The following is an 18504-nucleotide window of genomic DNA, read 5'->3' on the forward strand; positions in this document are numbered from 1 at the left end:
AGAAGAAGAGGAAAGACAGAGAAAGAGGAAGAAAGGGAAGAAATAGAGGGAGAGGAAAAAGTGCTGAGCACATTCCAAGTGTGAAAAGGCACAGAACTAGAAATGGGGTTTTTTGATTAAGGCTCAGCATGGAGACTGATGTACCCAAATATGTGCATATTAAGTAAATACAGATTATGTGCAAATACATGTAAAGTACAAATACTTACAAATACATATTTTTGGGAGGTGGAAGAGGAGACACTAAGTAGACTAGATGTGGGGGGAACTCAAGAGTGTATGAAAAAGAATATTATGTAATCTCTTAGAAAACATTGGCTGAAATCAGTCTATGATGTGCTTTAAATACCAAAGAGGAATATCATATCAATATGGTAGGTATATAGAGGATGGACTAGAGAGCAGAAAGACTGGACAGAGGGAGATCAAAATTAGGTAACTCTAATAGACTTAAAGACTTCTAATATTTGGGGCTTCCAATATATCAAGCCTACATATTCTTTATGCTAGTACTGAATTTGCAAGTTTTAGAACTATCTATCTATCTATCTATCTATCTATCTATCTATCTATCTATCTATCTATCTATCTATCTATCTATCCAGCCATAGGATGTGGGAGTCTATCTAGTCTAATCTGCTCTGTGGGTCTAACACAACATATCTCTGATTCTAATTTAATCCTCACAGCTCATCTTTTTTTGTTTAAATAAAAAATAGAGGCACTGAAGATTCTGTCAAATACTTTGCTGAAATCCAGGTGTGCTATGTCGTATCATTTTAAACCAATGAAATGAAGTTAGTTCTGAAATGACCTGCTCTTGCTGAAGCATTCTAGAAGTATTTGTCTGTGTGTGTGTGTGTTTTTGGGGGATGGCAAGATGATTTTATCAATATAGGGAAATTCCAACCAATGCCATTCTACAAATCTAGTTTTGGAAAGGGGCCTGGGGGACGCTGTAAGATTAAATAACTCACCCAGGATTACAGAATCAAATATGTCAAAGGTAGAATTTGAATCCCTATATTCCTGACTTCCTGACTCCCAGGCCATTTGACATTTCTCTTGAATAACACATTCTAGAATTTTGTCAGGATTTAAAGTCATACTTACTTTACTACAGTTGGAAAATTCTACCCTCTTCAAGTTTTTCTAAATGACAAAAATGGCATGAAATCCTTGAAACAACCCTTCAAAAATTATATCTAAGCATCTAGGGGTGTAAAGCCTTTGTAGAAAGCAAAAACCTGAGCAAATAAGTGGAAACATGACCTGCTTAAGGTTTTATTTTTTGGTTCTTTGTGCTTTTCACTTTAACATCTCATCAGTTCCCATGGACCTAACTATCATCTTCATGCAGATGATTCTCTGATCTATTTCTCCAGTCCTAATCTCTTTTCTGATCTCGTTTCTCATCACCAATAGCCTGCTGGGTATCTCAAATTGAGTATCTTATAGATATCTGAAACTCAACACATCCAAAACTGAACTTTATCTGAACTAAATCTTTATCCCACAACCTCCCTTCTTCCTAACTTTCAAATTACTGTTAAGTTATATTACCATCCTGCTAGTCAGCCAAGCTCACAATCTAGATAAGGGCATCTTCATCTCATCACTCAACTCCCATATGTAATCACTTGCCAAGTCCTCTTTTTTTACCTTGCAACTTCTCTTTGCAAGGTATAGGCCCCCTTCTTTCCTCTGATCCTGGTGCTGCTTAAGTGCAGGCCTTCCCCATCTCATGCCTGGACTATAGCAATATCTTGCTGGTGGGTCTGTTTGCCTCATGCCTTCCCCTCTTCTTGGATGTCAATTTGATTTTCCTAAAGTACAGATCCTTCCTAAAGTACAAACCTTCCTAATCAATAAACTCCTGGGGTTCCCTATCACCTTTGGGATCAAATATAAAACCAGTTTGCTTTTAAAACCCTTCATAACTTAGCTAATTTCATAACTCCTATCTTCCCTCCAGATACTATACATTCAGACACAGAAAGTATCTTTCTTATTTCACATAAAAGAAGCATCATCTTACAAATCCAGGTACTTTCAATGGTGGTTCCCCATGAATAGAATTGTCTTCTTCATTTTCCCCTCCTGGCTTCCTTTAAGTTTTAACTAAAGTCTCTTAACTAAAGGCTTCTGCAAAAGCCTTTTCCACTCCTCAGTATCTCAGGGTCTTCCCTCTGAGATTATCTACAAATTCTCCTATTATCTATTTTGTTTGAAGATAACTGTTGGCATGTTATCTTCTCCATTAGACTGTGAGCTTCTTGAGAGTATGCACTGTTTTATACTTTGCTTTATATGCTTGGTATATAGCAGTGCTTAATAAATGTTTGCTGACTTCTTGAAAAACGTGACATTAGGCAAAATATTGTTTGCAGGAAACATCTTCTTCACAGAAGCAATATGTTACTGAATGAGTGACAAATATAGTGGAGGTATTAAAGCTTTGAGAAGAGGTTTTGTTAAACTATATTAATGAAGATACTGAGAAATGATATGGTTTGGGGTATTATTATGTGGCATATGTTAAGTGTACTATTTTAACATTAAAGTTAATAAGAAAAAAAAAGTATTGTTTTCAGTTTGAATTTGCCTTTGACCTCTGACTTTAAGGAAAAGGATAGTACTAATTATTTTAAAGAAGTATTTAAGTATGTTCCCAGAACCAACGTGAGAATCTGCTCTGCTGTTTGTAATCAGGTCATTGATTAGCTAGAGTAAAAGTTAAAAACCATAATCAAATCTGAAAGTACAAAAAAGAGAAGACATAACTTTTAAGTTTCAATTGATTAGCTTAAATAACAAACTAATTGACTAAAAATTGGTACATGATAAAAATGCAAATATATAAACTTAATCACCTTTCCTAAAGAACTTTAACCAAGGTAAAAGCAAAAGGAGGCCAAAACAATCTGAAACCATATTAGTCAGCAAGACATGGAAGCGGAGGACTATACCAGATTAAAGTAAAACTGTTTGTAAAACGTTATGGAGGAGGCTAAGGAAGATTATAAACATTAAATCCTCAAGGAAAAAAAAAATATCCCTTAAGGTTTTCTGTGTTCTCTCACCTTTCAAATTATAATATTTACTGATCTGTCCACATGTTAAATTCTCCCAGGAGTCTGAAGATTCCTTAAGGTATAAGGCTTTTTGATTTATGTGTCTTCCTGGAATCTGGCATGGTTTTGCACGCTCTAGGCACAAAACAGGTTTGCTGACTGAAGTGAATTATTCAGTCACTTCTGTTTACAGACTGCATTGTACAATCTTTAGACAAGTGTCTGAAATGAGATCTCAAATGGATGTGTCATCACTAATATTCCCTCCATCGATGGGGATCACAGGCCCTCTTAGCCACATCCTCCCACTACTTCTCTAGAGACAAAGGGCCCACTCCCTATGAACACCCAAGGAATGGCACCTGAGAAGGACATAACAAATAGCTTTAGTCTAATCTGGTGCTCCTTCTCTCCACAAGGGGAAGGAATGTCCATTTCATTATCTTTTTTCCTGGAACATCAAGGTTTTCAATTAGTAAGATTTCAATTTCTTTTTAGCAATCTTTTCTTACTGTAATCGTCATGTATATTGTTCTCTGTTATGCATATTTCATTCTGTGTCTGTTCATATGCATTTTCCAATGCTTTTCATAATTCCTCATGTTCGTCATTTCTTACTATATGATAGCATGCCCCCATGTTTATAAACTACATGAATTTTTCTGAATTATTTTCTTATCAATGAGCACTTTGTTTACAATTTTTGCCAACTTTATAGAGTACTACCATAATTATTTTGAAACATACTGGATCTCAGATTTCCTTGGAGGATATTCTCAGCACTGAGAATGTTAGATCAGAGGAGACAGAAAAGCAATCTTTTCCTGCATAATTTCAAATGATCCAGAATGACTGCATAGGTCCATCAACAGTGAATTAATGTGTTTGTCTTCCAACAGACCATATGACAGATTCCAACTTTTGCCACATTTGCTAATTTGCATGGCATGAGGTGAAGATAGATAGATAGATAGATAGATAGATAGTAGATAGATATACAAATAAATCTCTTACCATGTTTTCTCTGCAGTTATTGAAAGTTTCCAGATGATCTTTTTTGATCATCCATATATTTGGTATAGCATTCTCAATGATCCTAAATTGCTCTTTGCTTTAAAGGCACTTATTTTTAAAATCAATTTTCTCTTGATTATGCTCTATATAAGACATGCACTTGGAAAAAATTTTAAGCTAGGCGCATAGAGTTACTACTGAAATAGGAACCATTAAAGAGACTAGGAAATACTTGCAGGAACTACAAAATGTCAAGTTGATCTTTTGATCAGGTTTTAACACCAAGAGAACTGGCACAGTATTACAAAGCTGTAAGTGTTGAAATGAGGTTTACCACAATGGAGATTTTGGGATAGACAATTACCAAACCTGTCAAGTAAAACTATACAACAAAATCACAGTAAGTTAATTTCTGATATGCCATAAATAAAGTTTTAATGAACAATTCTTTAAAGTCAAGCAAATCTAGGGGAGGGGGGAGATGAAGAAGGGAAAGAAAAATTTGGAACACAAGATTTTGCAAGGGTGAATGTTGAACATTATCTTTGCATATATTTTGGAAAATAAAAAGCTATTATTATAAAAAAATAAAGTCAATCCAGCTTTTGCTAGTCTTTGAAGGTAGGCATATAATGCTATAAGATAATGTTAAGAGCAATCATTACCATCAATTGGGACTATGGTACACTTATAAGCAAATATTATAAATTCACTTTATCTAAACAACAGAACCAGGAACAACATATGGGAATTCTCATATCAACTAGACTATGTTTCAGCTAGGGGTCATACTTTTTTTTTATTGGAAAGTAGCTATAATTTTATAATGTGAGTTAAGGGGAAAACTGACCATATTCAATCTGTAAAACTTCACATTAAAGCCCACTTAAAAAAAAAAAAACCAAACAAACATCTATTGGCAGCAACTATGTTGCAAAGTGGGTAGACTACTGGTTCTGGAGTTAGGAAGACCTGGGTTTAAATCTGACCCAGACAAGTCACTGAACCCCAACTAACACACACACACACACACACACACACACACACACACACACACACACACACACACAAAAAGAGTAAAAACAAAACAAAACAAAAAGTTAAAACATTTATTTATGCTATACAACTATAATGGCTAATTCTGGCCCTTTTATAAAAGGTAAGGAACTATATACTTCCTTTTGATGGAGAAAGAGAACTAAAGTTGTAGAGTGTTGCATATACTATCATTCATGGTTGCTATGTTGGTTTGTTTCAACTATTTTCTATGTACAGATTAAGTTCACAGGGTAAGTAAATATATGAAAATGACTTATTTAAAGCCAAAAGGTATCAATAAAAATATTTTTAAAAGCATCTTTTTAATTTCAAGATATAGTAGCTCTTTAACTTTTTAGATTACTATAATTTGAAACTTTATATGGGATACCAATGATTTAATTAGATATTAAAGAAAAGGAAGATGAGGAGTTTAAAATATTATTTTAAGAGTGTTTAATTTGGTCAGCTTAAATTTTATATGATATGTTCACAAGGAAAGCAGTATATGTGGTATTGTCACTATTTTGGAGAGGGAGAAAATAAGCCAAATTTCAAAAATAAAATGATTTTTTTTTTTAAACAAACTGAGGAAGTAGTAATTCCTGTTCTGCCCCAAAAATCAATGTGAAATCTTAGCCATTTACAATCTTATTACATTTCCTCACTTATGAAATAACCTACTCATTTCTGAGGTAACTCTTACTAAGACTGAAAATTTTAATATAAGACCTTGAAAACAAAAAATTGTATTAAAAAAAATACTTCTTTTCTTTCTTCTTTTCATAATAATGTTTTAAGGATAGGAAGAATATTTTAATATGAAGAAAGTATGTAAGAAAATACAGAAGAAAGGCAACTTTTATAGAGAATATATGCTATATGAAAACAGATGCATGAGATTTATTACCAGCAACATACTATTTTCTAAAAATACATAACTGGGATAAAAAAATGCAACTGGACATACCCAAAGAAGTTTCTAAGGAATAGATTCCTATATTATGTAACCACTTCTTCATTCAATCAACAAGCATCTAATGATTCCCTGAAATCTTTCTTTTAAAGTGAATTTCTATAAATGGAATGCTTTCCTATTGACAAAGTATTTCCCTACATGACATTACAGCATGTATAAATGACTTTACAAAGTGTAATAAACTTTAAAAACCACATATTTAAAGAGAAAATGCTAATTTATCAGCAAAAGTGAAATGTGGTTTTTTTCCTGAAAGATATAAAATCAGCATGCTCATCTTCAATTGTAAAGGAATAACATTACTTTTAGAGAAAGGATTCTTTGAGGAGTTTTGTTTTCACTTTGGAAAAGGATTTTGAGTATTTTCTATATTTTAGTAAGCCAAAGTTTTAGTGAGGTACTCCACTGTTTTAGCCTCACTCTCTATTTTTTACTATCATAAAATAAACTTAATTTCCTTGACAGGTTCTACTCCAAGTTTATTTCTTAGTTCAGAGAAGTATCAATTATGATAAGATGTACCTGGCAGAAATTTATAAAATAAAGCTCAAAGAAGGGAATGGTTACACACTGGGAATCCTTCATATAAGAGTAGCACACCTTGGCATAGCAACTGAAAATAAGAATGGCTTCAGAAGGAGGAAGAATCAAAAGAACTCTAAGCCCAATACTAAATACAAAAAGTGATAGCCCTAAAAAACAATTGAGCTTTGATGACTTTTTAAATCTCATACCTAGAAAACTAAGGAAATCTTTCCTTCTCTCAGTAAAGAGGTGAGCTGGAATTTATGGATGTGTCACACAAAATACATTCTAAGAGGCAGTTATTTTGTTACTTGTCTTCAAATTTTTTTGCCACAAGAAAAGCTTTAGTGTGAGGGATAATTATGATGAAATTACTATGGTGTAAAAGCAACAGACAACAAAAAGTTATTTCTTTTAAAAAATGGATTTAAGAAGTATTTGTTTTTATGATCTTTTGAAGATCTTTTATGAACCTTTGAAAGTTTTTATGCTAATGAAAAAAGCTTACACTCTCCATTTGTGCTCCCACAGTGAACTAAGATTTGTATTAATAATGACAAAATATCAGTTTCTGTTATTCATTCTATAAATATGAAAATCTGCATAGTGGAATAAAGCTGTGCTGATGATCACTAAACCAAAGGTAGGACAAAAGAGCAATGTTCCAATCTGTTTTATAAGTATCAGCACTGCTCAGCTTCCTAAGAACTGACCTTCCATAATGTCAGAGCACAATTGGTGGATCCTCAGTGCTGGGAGATGGTTCTAAAGACCAAACACTAGGCTATAAGAATTACAGAAAAACACAAATTTTGAGAAATACAGCTATTTGACTCAGAAGTTTCTGAAGATATGGGCTTAGTGACTTTGATGATTTTGGCCCCAAACCATTAAAGAATCTATGTATCTCAATTCCAATATAGTTGCAACCCAGCACAGAAGTTAGAAAAACCTTCACTCTTTCAAGCAAATGCTGAGACAACAACCAATTTTCTGATTCTTTTATTTCCTAGCCCTTTGCACTGATAGCTCTGTAGGAGAAATGATTTTGGTTGCTAGATTCAACTCTCCTAGAACTAATCTCTTCTAAACTCTAGTCTTCTTAAATTAACATTGGTTTTGATGCCCAAGCTTACATGCAAATAATTCCCTTCTCCTAGGCTCACCATTGTCACGACAATCTCCCAAGTTTATAGACATGAACCTGGGCCTGACAATCACCTTATAAAAAAGAAAAAATAACTTTGTAATTCAAGAAACTAACCTGGTATGGCCTCACTTTATGATGAATTTCCTGGATTCCAACCTCTCTGGTTCTTACATCACGGCACTGTTTAAAAAAAAAAAAAAAAAAAAAAAAGAGGAAGAGAAATACAATTAAGACTGAATGGCATGATTCACTCAGAAAATTCAATGAATTAAATTCAAAATGAAACTTTACCAAGTCACGTTTAATATACTTTGGGGATGGAGAATACAGAAAATATATAAGTACAATTTTGCTATATTTTAGAAATTAGCAAGTTACCAATTTGTAAGGCAAGTCTTAAAAACATTATTACTAAAATCAGAGAACAGTCTGAGTCAGGGGAGAGAAGATAATATTTAGAGCTTTTAATAGAAGACTTGGTTGAGAGGGAAATAAGATAGTTGTCATCAAATATTTCAAGGTTTGTTATTGGGAAAGAGAAACAGTTTATATATAGAAAACAAAATTTGGTGGAAATTATATAGCAGCATAAGAACTAATAATAGGAACTTTAAAAACTGGATGCCTTGAGTGATGAACTCATCATTGGAAGTATTCAAACACAGCTGAAAGACCATCTCTCAGGGATTTTGCAAAATGTATTCACATATGGACAGGCAATTGAAGCAAAAGCTTTGAAGATCCTTTATAAAACATAAAAGACAAAACAAAAAATTTCCACATCTGCATTATTTGCAAAGTTCCTATTTAGCTTTTAATTTTCATAGTGTCAGGATTAGTTTCAAAGAACTTGGGAAGACTTGGTATGAAGGCATGCAGAATAATATGAGGAAAACCAAGAGAACAATTTATACTCTGATAACAACTTTGTAAAGAAAAATAACTTGGAAAAATTTAAGAACTATAATCAATGCAATAATTGACCATGTTTCCACAGGACCTATGATAAAGCTGCTACCTACCCCAGAAAAGAAAGTTGATAAGATTCAAGATAAAGAATGTCATTTTTTTTCATACATGGTAAATGAAGGAATATTTTGCTTAATTATAAATATTTGTTACAACTGCTTAGTTTTAATTTTTTTCCATTGGGGGCAAAAGGTGGGATCAGTAGGAAAAAGGTAACTAAAAGCAAAGAAAGTTATTGAAATGTTTTTAAAACTACTTAGAAGAAAAAAAAACAAAAAGAAAAAAAAACTACTTAGAAGAGAGCAGAAAGGACAGAGATTCACAGGCAAAACAGCACTTAATATATATTTTAAAAGAAAAGCAAATTGCATATATTTGTAGTTTCAGGTAACAAACCTGATAAACTTTATAATGGTATTGTTTTAGAAATTAGAAAATACTATTGAAAATACAGTTCACTAATTGTTCTTTAGATGAATTTTGGAGCAACCAAGTTTTCCAGAGATGCTAGAAGGAAGTACCAAAGTTATTCTGTTCTATGAACCATTCAGTTTCTCAGCCTATTCACTTTTCGTAAGCTATACTTTGGATGGTTATGTTCTTGATTTTGCTATCACCCATAAATGTACTACACCTCAGTTCAAGAACTGTGAAATCCCCCTTTCTGATCATAATCTACTGACTTTTCATTTTCTTTTTGCCTTCTCTTATAAAAACCTTTTTCTTTATTTGCTGTGACTTCCAATGTTTTGATCTTTCAATTCATTTTTGGGTTATCTCCCTTGCGCTAGCCATTCTCTCCTCTTATCTTGAGTCATTGGTGAACCAATTCAACTCTACATACTCCTCTCCAGGCTCATTATCATATGACCAATTATGCCTAGCCATTTGTCATCTTTGCTCCTACATACATGTTGCTGAAAAAAGAGCAAAATCATATGACCATTCTGACTGAGTCCACTACAAATTTATATCACACAAGCTCAACAAGGCCCTCACTGCCACTAGGCAATCCTAATATTATACTTCATTCTCCTACTCTCCAAAGCAGTTCTTCCAAACTTTTTCATTCCTCCTCAAACTTCCTATGGTTCCCTCTCCCCAACTTCTTAGTTTAGAACCTGCCTCATATTTTACAGAAAAAATTGAGGCCATTCATTATGGCCCCCTCTTTTTCAACTCAAATCACGCAAAGATTCAGTCTGCTTCTTATTTCAAGCAATTCCATTCCATCTTATCTCCTCCAACAAACTGCTTCCTCTGTCATCCCTACTCTATTACTTATTTTCAATCTCTCCCTATCTAGTGATTTATTCCCTATCTATACCTACAAAAATGCCTGTCTCTCCACCCTGAAAAAACAAAAAACAAAACAAAAAAAACCTCACTTGACTCTTCCACAACTATTTATATCCGTTTTCTCTTCTGCTCTTTGTAGCTAAACTCCTCAAAAATGCTGTTTACAACAGGTGCTTCCATTTTATCTCCTTTCACTCTCTTCTTAACCCCTTGCAATCTGGCTTTGAACCTTATTGTTCAACCAAAACTGCTCCCTCCGAAGTCACCAATAATTTCTCAATTACCAAATCCAAAATTTTTTCTCAATCTTCATTCTTTTTGATCTCTCTGCAGCCTCTGACATTGTTCATCACTCTTTCCTTGGTATTCTCTTCTAAGTTTTAGGACACCACTTTCTCCTCGTTCTCCTCCTACCTATCATACTACTCCATCTCAGTCACCCTTTTCTGGATTCACCTACACATCACATAATCTAACCATAGGATCCCTCAGAGTTCTGTACTAGAACCTCTTGTCTTGTGCTTTTTTCTGCCAACAGCAATTTGGATATTTATAACATCATTTGTAGGCCGTACAAAATTACCAACTTATAGACTCAAGCATTGGGAGGTTGTTGCGCCCAGTTTTTAACTCATCATCACCTGTAGTTACCTTAGCAAATGATTTCATGAGCTGTATAAGGCCCAAGGACTGGATGTTCCCCATCCCTGTTCTATGCTATGTCATGTGTTGATCTCATTAGCTCCCTAGGATTTACTCTCTCTATGCTGACAATTCTGCCTTTATGCCATTTTTAACTGGCTGTCCAGCAGACATATTCAGCTCAACCTGTCCAAAACAGAAATCATTATCTCACCCCAATTCTTTCCATTTCTATCCTCCTTCCAGTCACTCAGCTTGCAACTTAACATTCTCCCCTCATTTCTCAAGCCATATAGCCAAGGTTTTGTCAAGGCCTGTCAACTTCACCTTTCCAACATCTCTCAAACACACCTTCTGTTCTTCTCTGATACTGTCACCAGCCTGCTCCTGGTCCTCATCACTTCACCTCTGTGCTACTGGGACAGTTGGTGGGACTGCCTAAAATCTCTTCCCATTCCAATCCATCCTCTCTTCATCCACTAAAATCATTTTCCTAAAACACAGGTACAATCATATCTCCCATGTTCTTGGTTATTACTAAGGCAAAGTTGAACCCAATCCCAGTTTTATTTAGGAGAAATTACCAGGATTTCTGGAACATAGGATCAAAGTAGAAAGACAATGAAGTTGGTGAAGAGGACAATAATGTAACACTTTCATTAGAGGTCACTGACACTCAGAGGGTAAAAAATGAAGGAGCAGAGAAGATTCTAGGAAGATGGTGGAGGTCAGAAAATTCCAAGCTCTTCAAATTTCCCCCACAAATAAGACAAAAGAATATACCACAGCAGTAAAAATAAACAGGAGCTGGGAGAGAACAGTGGCCCTCCTGAGACAATCAGGGAAGATCAGAAGAAAGATACCAGGTCCTAGCTGAGATCATGAAATGTAAATACCCCAGGATATCTCCACTGAGGCAGCTAGTGGGGGACTCCAGGGCTAATGTGATTGGTAGGTGGGACTTTCACTTCCTGAACAGTGTGGGGTATTGGGGGAAAGATTAAGGAAACCTCTGGTGGTACAGGATGCCAGGCCCAGCTGTACTGTCCCCTCACTGAGAAGGAACCAGCACGTCCTGATGAATGTAAAGGTGATGGGGCAGGATGAGTGCTCCTAGAAGAGCAGAGATCCTGGTTTAGGTTCTAGCCCAGAGGGGAGAACCAAAGGAAGATCTAAGGCCAGAAGCCTTATCCTCCCTATCCCATAACTACAGGAAAATACAATACTGTTGTAAATAACAATACTAAGAATGAGCAGACAAAAAGGAACCCAACCACAAAAAGTTACTATAGAAATGGAGAAGACCAGGGTTTGTTTTAGAGGATACTAAAGCATAAAAAAGCCTTTTCTACCCCCAAATAATACTTTTAAATGAATTCACAGAGGAACTTTTAAAAAGACTTTTAAAAAGTAAATGAGAGAGGTTGAAGAAAAATTTAAAAATAAAAGTAAAATCCAAGAAAAAACATGACTATAAAACAAAACTAGAAAAGGAGATCCAGAATCTCAAAACTACTCCTTGAGAATTATAATTGGATAAGGGGAAGCCAATGAAGTTATAAGAGATCAAGAAATAATAACACAAATAAGAATTAAAAAAAAGAAGAAAATGTGATTCTTCTAAGAAAAACAAGTAAAATGGAGAATAGATCAAGGAGAAAACATAAGAATAACTGGACTAAGGGCAACTAGATGGCACAGTGGATAGAGCACCAGCCCTGGACTGTTAATTATCCACTTAATACTTTCTAGCTGTGTGGCCCTGGGCAAGTCACTTAACCCCAATTGCCTCAGGAAAATAAAAAATAAAAAAGAATAACCAGATTACCTGAAAACTATTGTCAAAAAAATAATCTTCAAACGATAATACTAAAAATAGTTTAAGAAAATTGTCCTAATATGTTAAGAGGGGAAAGCAGATATATAGGGGGGGAAAAAATTACACAATATAATGATCACCACCTGAAAGAAATCCTATGAAGGAATATCATAGCTTAATTCCAAAAACCCCAGATCAAGGAAAAAATATGAGCAGTAAGGAAAAAAACAAAACAAAACAAAAAAAAAAAAACACAATTCAAATGACTTCAGATCTTGGAACACTATATTTTGAAGAGCAAAAAAAAAACAAAACAGGTTGCAGCTGCAAATATACCTAGCAAAGAGAAGCATAATCCTGAATGGAAAAAAAAAAGGACATTTAATAAATTCTCAGATTTTTAAGACTGTTGTAAAAAGACAAGAATTCAATAGAAAATCTGTATACCTAAGACTGTCATTAGTAACTGGTAATTCAAAAGAAAGAACGGGATAGAATTGAGTATGACGTGATTCTACAAAAGCAAAATTATGTAGGCAAAGGTAAAAAGAGTAATTATACAAATGAAATTCGAGAGGACACAGAATTAGATACAGGAAGAGGGTTGGTAGTTCTGGAACCCTACTTTCATTGGGAATGGGTTAAAAAATAATATATACATATACACACATATGTACATTTATATACATACACATACATATGTATCTAGACACATATGTCTAGAAGAATATAGAAGTCTAAATTCAGAAAGAAATAAAGGTAAAGGGAGAGGGGGAGGGGAGAGGATAAAGAAAGGATTTTTAGAGAGAATCCTATTCATGAAGAGGGAGGGTACATAAGAGTGTGCATATTAATAGGAATGAGTTAAGGATGGGTGGAGAGGATACAGGAGCAAAGGTTGAAGGAAGTGTAGGTTAAAGTAAAGCAGATGAGTCTGGAGGGATAGGAAATAAGATATAAACACAAATAAAATAATAAAGGTCAGAAGTAAAATTTATTAGGTTACAAAAGCATGGATATTAATCAAGATTTCTTGATTATTAAAGTTAAATCTAAAATAAATTTAAAGAGAAAAATAGGGAAATTACACTATGTCATTCATATCAATATTGTTTTAGATTTTTAAGATAACTAGATAATATAGGTTTTATTGTAACACATGTAAAATGTATGGGATTGCCTGTCATGGGGGGGGAGGGAATGGAGGGAGGGGGGAGGCATAATTTGGAAAAATGAATACAAGGGATAATATTTAAAAAAAAAGATAACTAGATAATATAAAACTGGAATAATGCTGTGATGTAGGAAATGATAAATTGGTAGATTTAGAAAAACATGGAAAGACTTGGACACAAAAAGGAAGATGTTATCCACCTTCAGAGAAACAAAGGACAAACAAACATAGTAAGGTTTTACATAAATCTATAGGAATGTATGTGCAAACATATGTGTATGATTATAGATGTCTTTATGTATCTGTGCATATGTATACATGTATGTAGGTTTGCATGCATAAATATATTCACTCAGCCTTTTTGGGGGAGGGGAATAAAATGGAGCAAAGTGCACGGCAGAGAAAAGAAAAACTCTGAATATAATGTGTACTATCTATTACACAGTCTTTCCTGAAATGGAAATTTATTGTTTTCCTTGCAAATTCTCTTATTTTCACTTTGTACATGGAAATTTTTTTTCTTTTTAATTTGTCATAAATAAATAATTTTTTTTAAGAAATAAAGGGTACCTTTCGAATACAATTCTTCCTTTGCAACAACAACAACAAAAAAATTCGGTTCTGCACATATATATTGTATCAAGCATATACTATAAGATATTTAATATGTATGGGAATGCCTGCCATCTAGGGGAGGGGGTGGAAGGAAGGAGAGGAAAAATTCGGAACAGAAGGGAGTACAAGGGATAATGTTGTAAAAAAAAAAAAATTATCTATGCATATGTACTGTCAAAAAAAATGTTAAAATTATAAAATTAATTAAAAAAAAAAGAAAGAAAAGAAATAAAGGGAGCATGACCTAGAAAAAATAACAAAATTCATATGGAAGAACAAAAGGTCGAGAATTTCAAGGGAAGTAATGAAAAAAAATTAAATGAAGGTGGTCTAGCTGTACCTGATCTAGAACTATATTATATTATAAAGCAGCAGTCACCAAAACCATTTGGTATTGGCTAAGAAATAGACTAGTTGATCAGTGGCATAGGTTAGGTTCACAGGGCAAGACAGTGAATAAAAATAGCAATCTAGTATTTGACAAAACCAAAGATCCCAACTTCTGAGATAAGAATTCATTATTTGACAAAAACTGCTGGGAAAACTGGAAATTAGTATGGCAGAAACTAGGCATGGACCCACATTTAACACCACATACTAAGATAAGATCAAAATGGGTCCATGATTTAGGCATAAAGAACAAGATCATAAATAAATTAGAGGAACATGGGATGGTTTACCTCTCAGACTTGTGGGGAAGGAAGGATTTTGTGACCAAAGGAGAACTAGAGACCATTATTGATCACAAAATAGAACATTTGATTACGTCAAATTAAAAAGTTTCTGTACAAACAAAACTAATGCAAACAAGATTAGAAGGGAAATAACAAATTGGGAAAACATTTTTACAGTTAAAGGTTCTAATAAAGACCTCATCTCCAAAATATATAGAGAATTGACTTTATAAGAAATCAAGCTAGTCTCCAATTGATAAATGGTCAAAGGATATGAACAGACAATTTTCAGATGATGAAATTGAAACTATTTCCACTCATATGAAAGAATGTTCCAAATCACTATTGATCAAAGAAATGCAAATTAAGACAACTCTAAGATATCATTACATGCCTGTCAGATTGGCTAAGATGACAGGATCAAATAAGGATGAATGTTGGAGGGGATGTGGGAAAACTGGGACACTGATGCATTGTTGGTGGAGTTGTGAAAGAATCCAGCCATTCTGGAGAGCAATCTGGAATTATGCCCCAAAAGTTATCAAACTGTACATACCCTTTGACCCAGCAGTGCTACTACTGAGCTTGTATCCCAAAGAAATACTTAAGAAGGGAAAGGGACCTGTATGTGCCAAAATGTTTGTGGCAGCCCTTTTTGTAGTGGCTAGAAACTGGAAAATGAATGGATGTCCATCAATTGGAGAATGGTTGGGTAAGTTGTGGTATATGAATGTTATGGAATATTATTGTTCTGTAAGAAATGACCAACAATTAGAAATAATTCAGAATTTTAGCAAAGTCGCAGGATACAAAATAAATCCACATAAATCCTCAACATTTTTATACATTACCAACACAATCCAACAGCAAGAGATACAAAGAGAAATTCCATTCAAAATAACGGTCGATAGTATAAAATATTTGGGAATATATCTACCAAAGGAGAGTCAGGAATTATATGAGCAAAATTACAAAACACTTGCCACAAAAATAAAGTCAGATTTAAATAATCGGAAAGACATTCAGTGCTCTTGGATAGGCCGAGCGAATATAATAAAGATGACAATACTCCCCAAACTAATCTATTTATTTAGTGCTATACCAATCAGACTCCCAAGAAACTATTTTAATGACCTAGAAAAAATAACAACAAAATTCATATGGAAGAATAAAAGGTCGAGAATTGCAAGGGAACTAATGAAAAAAAAGTCAGAGGAAGGTGGTCTAAGTGTACCTGATTTAAAGCTATATTATAAAGCAACAGTCACCAAAACCATTTGGTATTGGCTAAGAAATAGACTAGTTGATCAGTGGCATAGGTTAGGTTCACAGGACAAGATAGTGAATAAAAATAGCAATCTAATCTTTGACAAACCCAAAGATCCCAAATTTTGGGATAAGAATTCATTATTTGACAAAAACTGCTGGGAAAACTGGAAATTAGTATGGCAGAAACTAGGCATGGACCCACATTTAACACCACATACTAAGATTAGATCAAAATGGGTCCAAGATTTAGGCATAAAGAACGAAATCATAAATAAATTGGAGGAACATGGGATGGTTTACCTCTCAGACTTGTGGAGGAGGAAGGAATTTGTGTCCAAGGGAGAACTAGAGACCATTATTGATCACAAAATAGAACATTTTGATTACACCAAATTAAAAAGTTTCTGCACAAACAAAACTAATGCAAACAAGATTAGAAGGGAAGTAACAAATTGGGAAAACATTTTTACAGTTAAAGGTTCTGATAAAGGCCTCATCTCCAAAATATACAGAGAATTGACTTTAATTTATAAGAAATCAAGCCATTCTCCAATTGATAAATGGTCAAAGGATATGAACAGACAATTTTCAGATGATGAAATTAAAACTATTTCCACTCATATGAAAGAGTGTTCCAAATCACTATTGATCAGAGAAATGCAAATTAAGACAACTCTGAGGTATCATTACACACCTGTCAGATTGGCTAAGATGACAGGAACAAATAACGATGAATGTTGGAGGGGCTGTGGGAAAACTGGGACACTGATGCATTGTTGGTGGAGTTGTGAAAGAATCCAACCATTCTGGAGAGCAATCTGGAATTATGCCCAAAAAGTTATCAAAATGTGCATACCCTTTGACCCAGCAGTGCTACTACTGGGCTTATATCCCAAGGAAATACTAAAGAAGGGAAAGGGTCCTGTATGTGCCAAAATGTTTGTGGCTGCCCTTTTCATAGTGGCTAGAAGCTGGAAGATGAATGGATGTCCATCAATTGGAGAATGGTTGGGTAAACTATGGTATATGAATGTTATGGAATATTATTATTCTTAAGAAATGACCAACAGGAGAAATACAGAGAGGTTTGGAGAGACTTACATCAACTGATGCTGAGTGAAACGAGCAGAACCAGAAGATCATTATACACTTCAACAATGATACTGTACGAGGATGTATGCTGATGGAAGTGGATTTCTTCAACATAGAGAAGAGCTAATCCAATTCCAATTGATCAATGATGGACAGAATCAGCTAAACCCAGAAAAGGAACACTGGGAAATGAGTGTAAACTGTGAGCAATTTTTGTTTTTCTCCCCTGGTTATTTTTACCTTCGGAATCCAATTCTTCCTTTGCAACAACAACAAAATTCGGTTCTGTAGATATATATTGTATCTAGGGTATACTATAAGATATTTAATATCTATGGGAATGTCTGCCATCTAGGGGAGGGGGTGGAGGGAAGGAGGGGAAAAATCTGGAACAGAAGGGAGTACAAGGGATAATGTTGTAAGAAAATTACCTATGCATATGTACTGTCAAAAAAAAAAAAAGAAAAGAAATAAAAGAAATAAAGGGAGCTTGTACATACATAGTAAGACACTGATCTATACTGGCAAAAAAAAAAATATATTTTAGATTTAAAGATGCCAAAATAAACAAATAAACAACAACAACAACAAAAAAAAATCCTGAAGGGAGAAAATAATTAAATGAAAAAAAAAATGGAATCAAAGAGAAAAATTGGATTTTCCATAAGGAGTATATGAAAACACAGAAGAAATTATTCAAATGACCAAAAATGAAACAAAAGCTCTTGAGAAAAGATTTGGAAAAGGAAAAAAGAGAAAGTGGTATAACTGATCCAAGAAATGGTCTTCATAAAAGTAAGAATAAACCAAATAGAAATCAGAAGCTTCATGAGATTGTAAGAAATATTAAAATAAAAATCAAAAGATTGAAAAATTGAAAGAAAATATAAAATATTTGACTTAAGAAACAATTCCCTGGAAAAAAGGTTGAGAAATTACGTAAAAATCACTGGATTCCCTGAAAAAAAAAAAAAAAGTTTTTAAGCAAATGTCTACATACTATATTTCTTTTTTTTTTAATATTATTTTTTTAATTATAGCTTTTTATTTACAAGATATATGCATGGGTAATTTTTCAGCACTAACAATTACAAAACCTTTTGTTCTAATCTTTCCCCTCTTTCCCTCTACCCTTTCCCCCAGATGGCAGGTAGACTAATACATGTTAAAT

The 18504-nt window shown here is 33.9% G+C and overlaps 1 protein-coding gene across 1 annotated transcript in view; it reads right to left on the bottom strand.

Moving 5' to 3' along the window:
- Positions 1 to 18504, bottom strand: part of ELP3 (elongator acetyltransferase complex subunit 3) — a 93042-nt gene that overhangs the window by 29629 nt on the left and 44909 nt on the right. The window contains exon 13 of the mRNA XM_074287592.1: positions 7895 to 7960. Coding sequence (XP_074143693.1) covers positions 7895 to 7960 — 66 coding nt within the window. The remainder of the gene's footprint in view (positions 1 to 7894; positions 7961 to 18504) is intronic.

Source organism: Sminthopsis crassicaudata, chromosome 2, assembly GCF_048593235.1.
Source record: "Sminthopsis crassicaudata isolate SCR6 chromosome 2, ASM4859323v1, whole genome shotgun sequence".
In the NCBI taxonomy this organism is placed as follows: domain Eukaryota; kingdom Metazoa; phylum Chordata; class Mammalia; order Dasyuromorphia; family Dasyuridae; genus Sminthopsis; species Sminthopsis crassicaudata.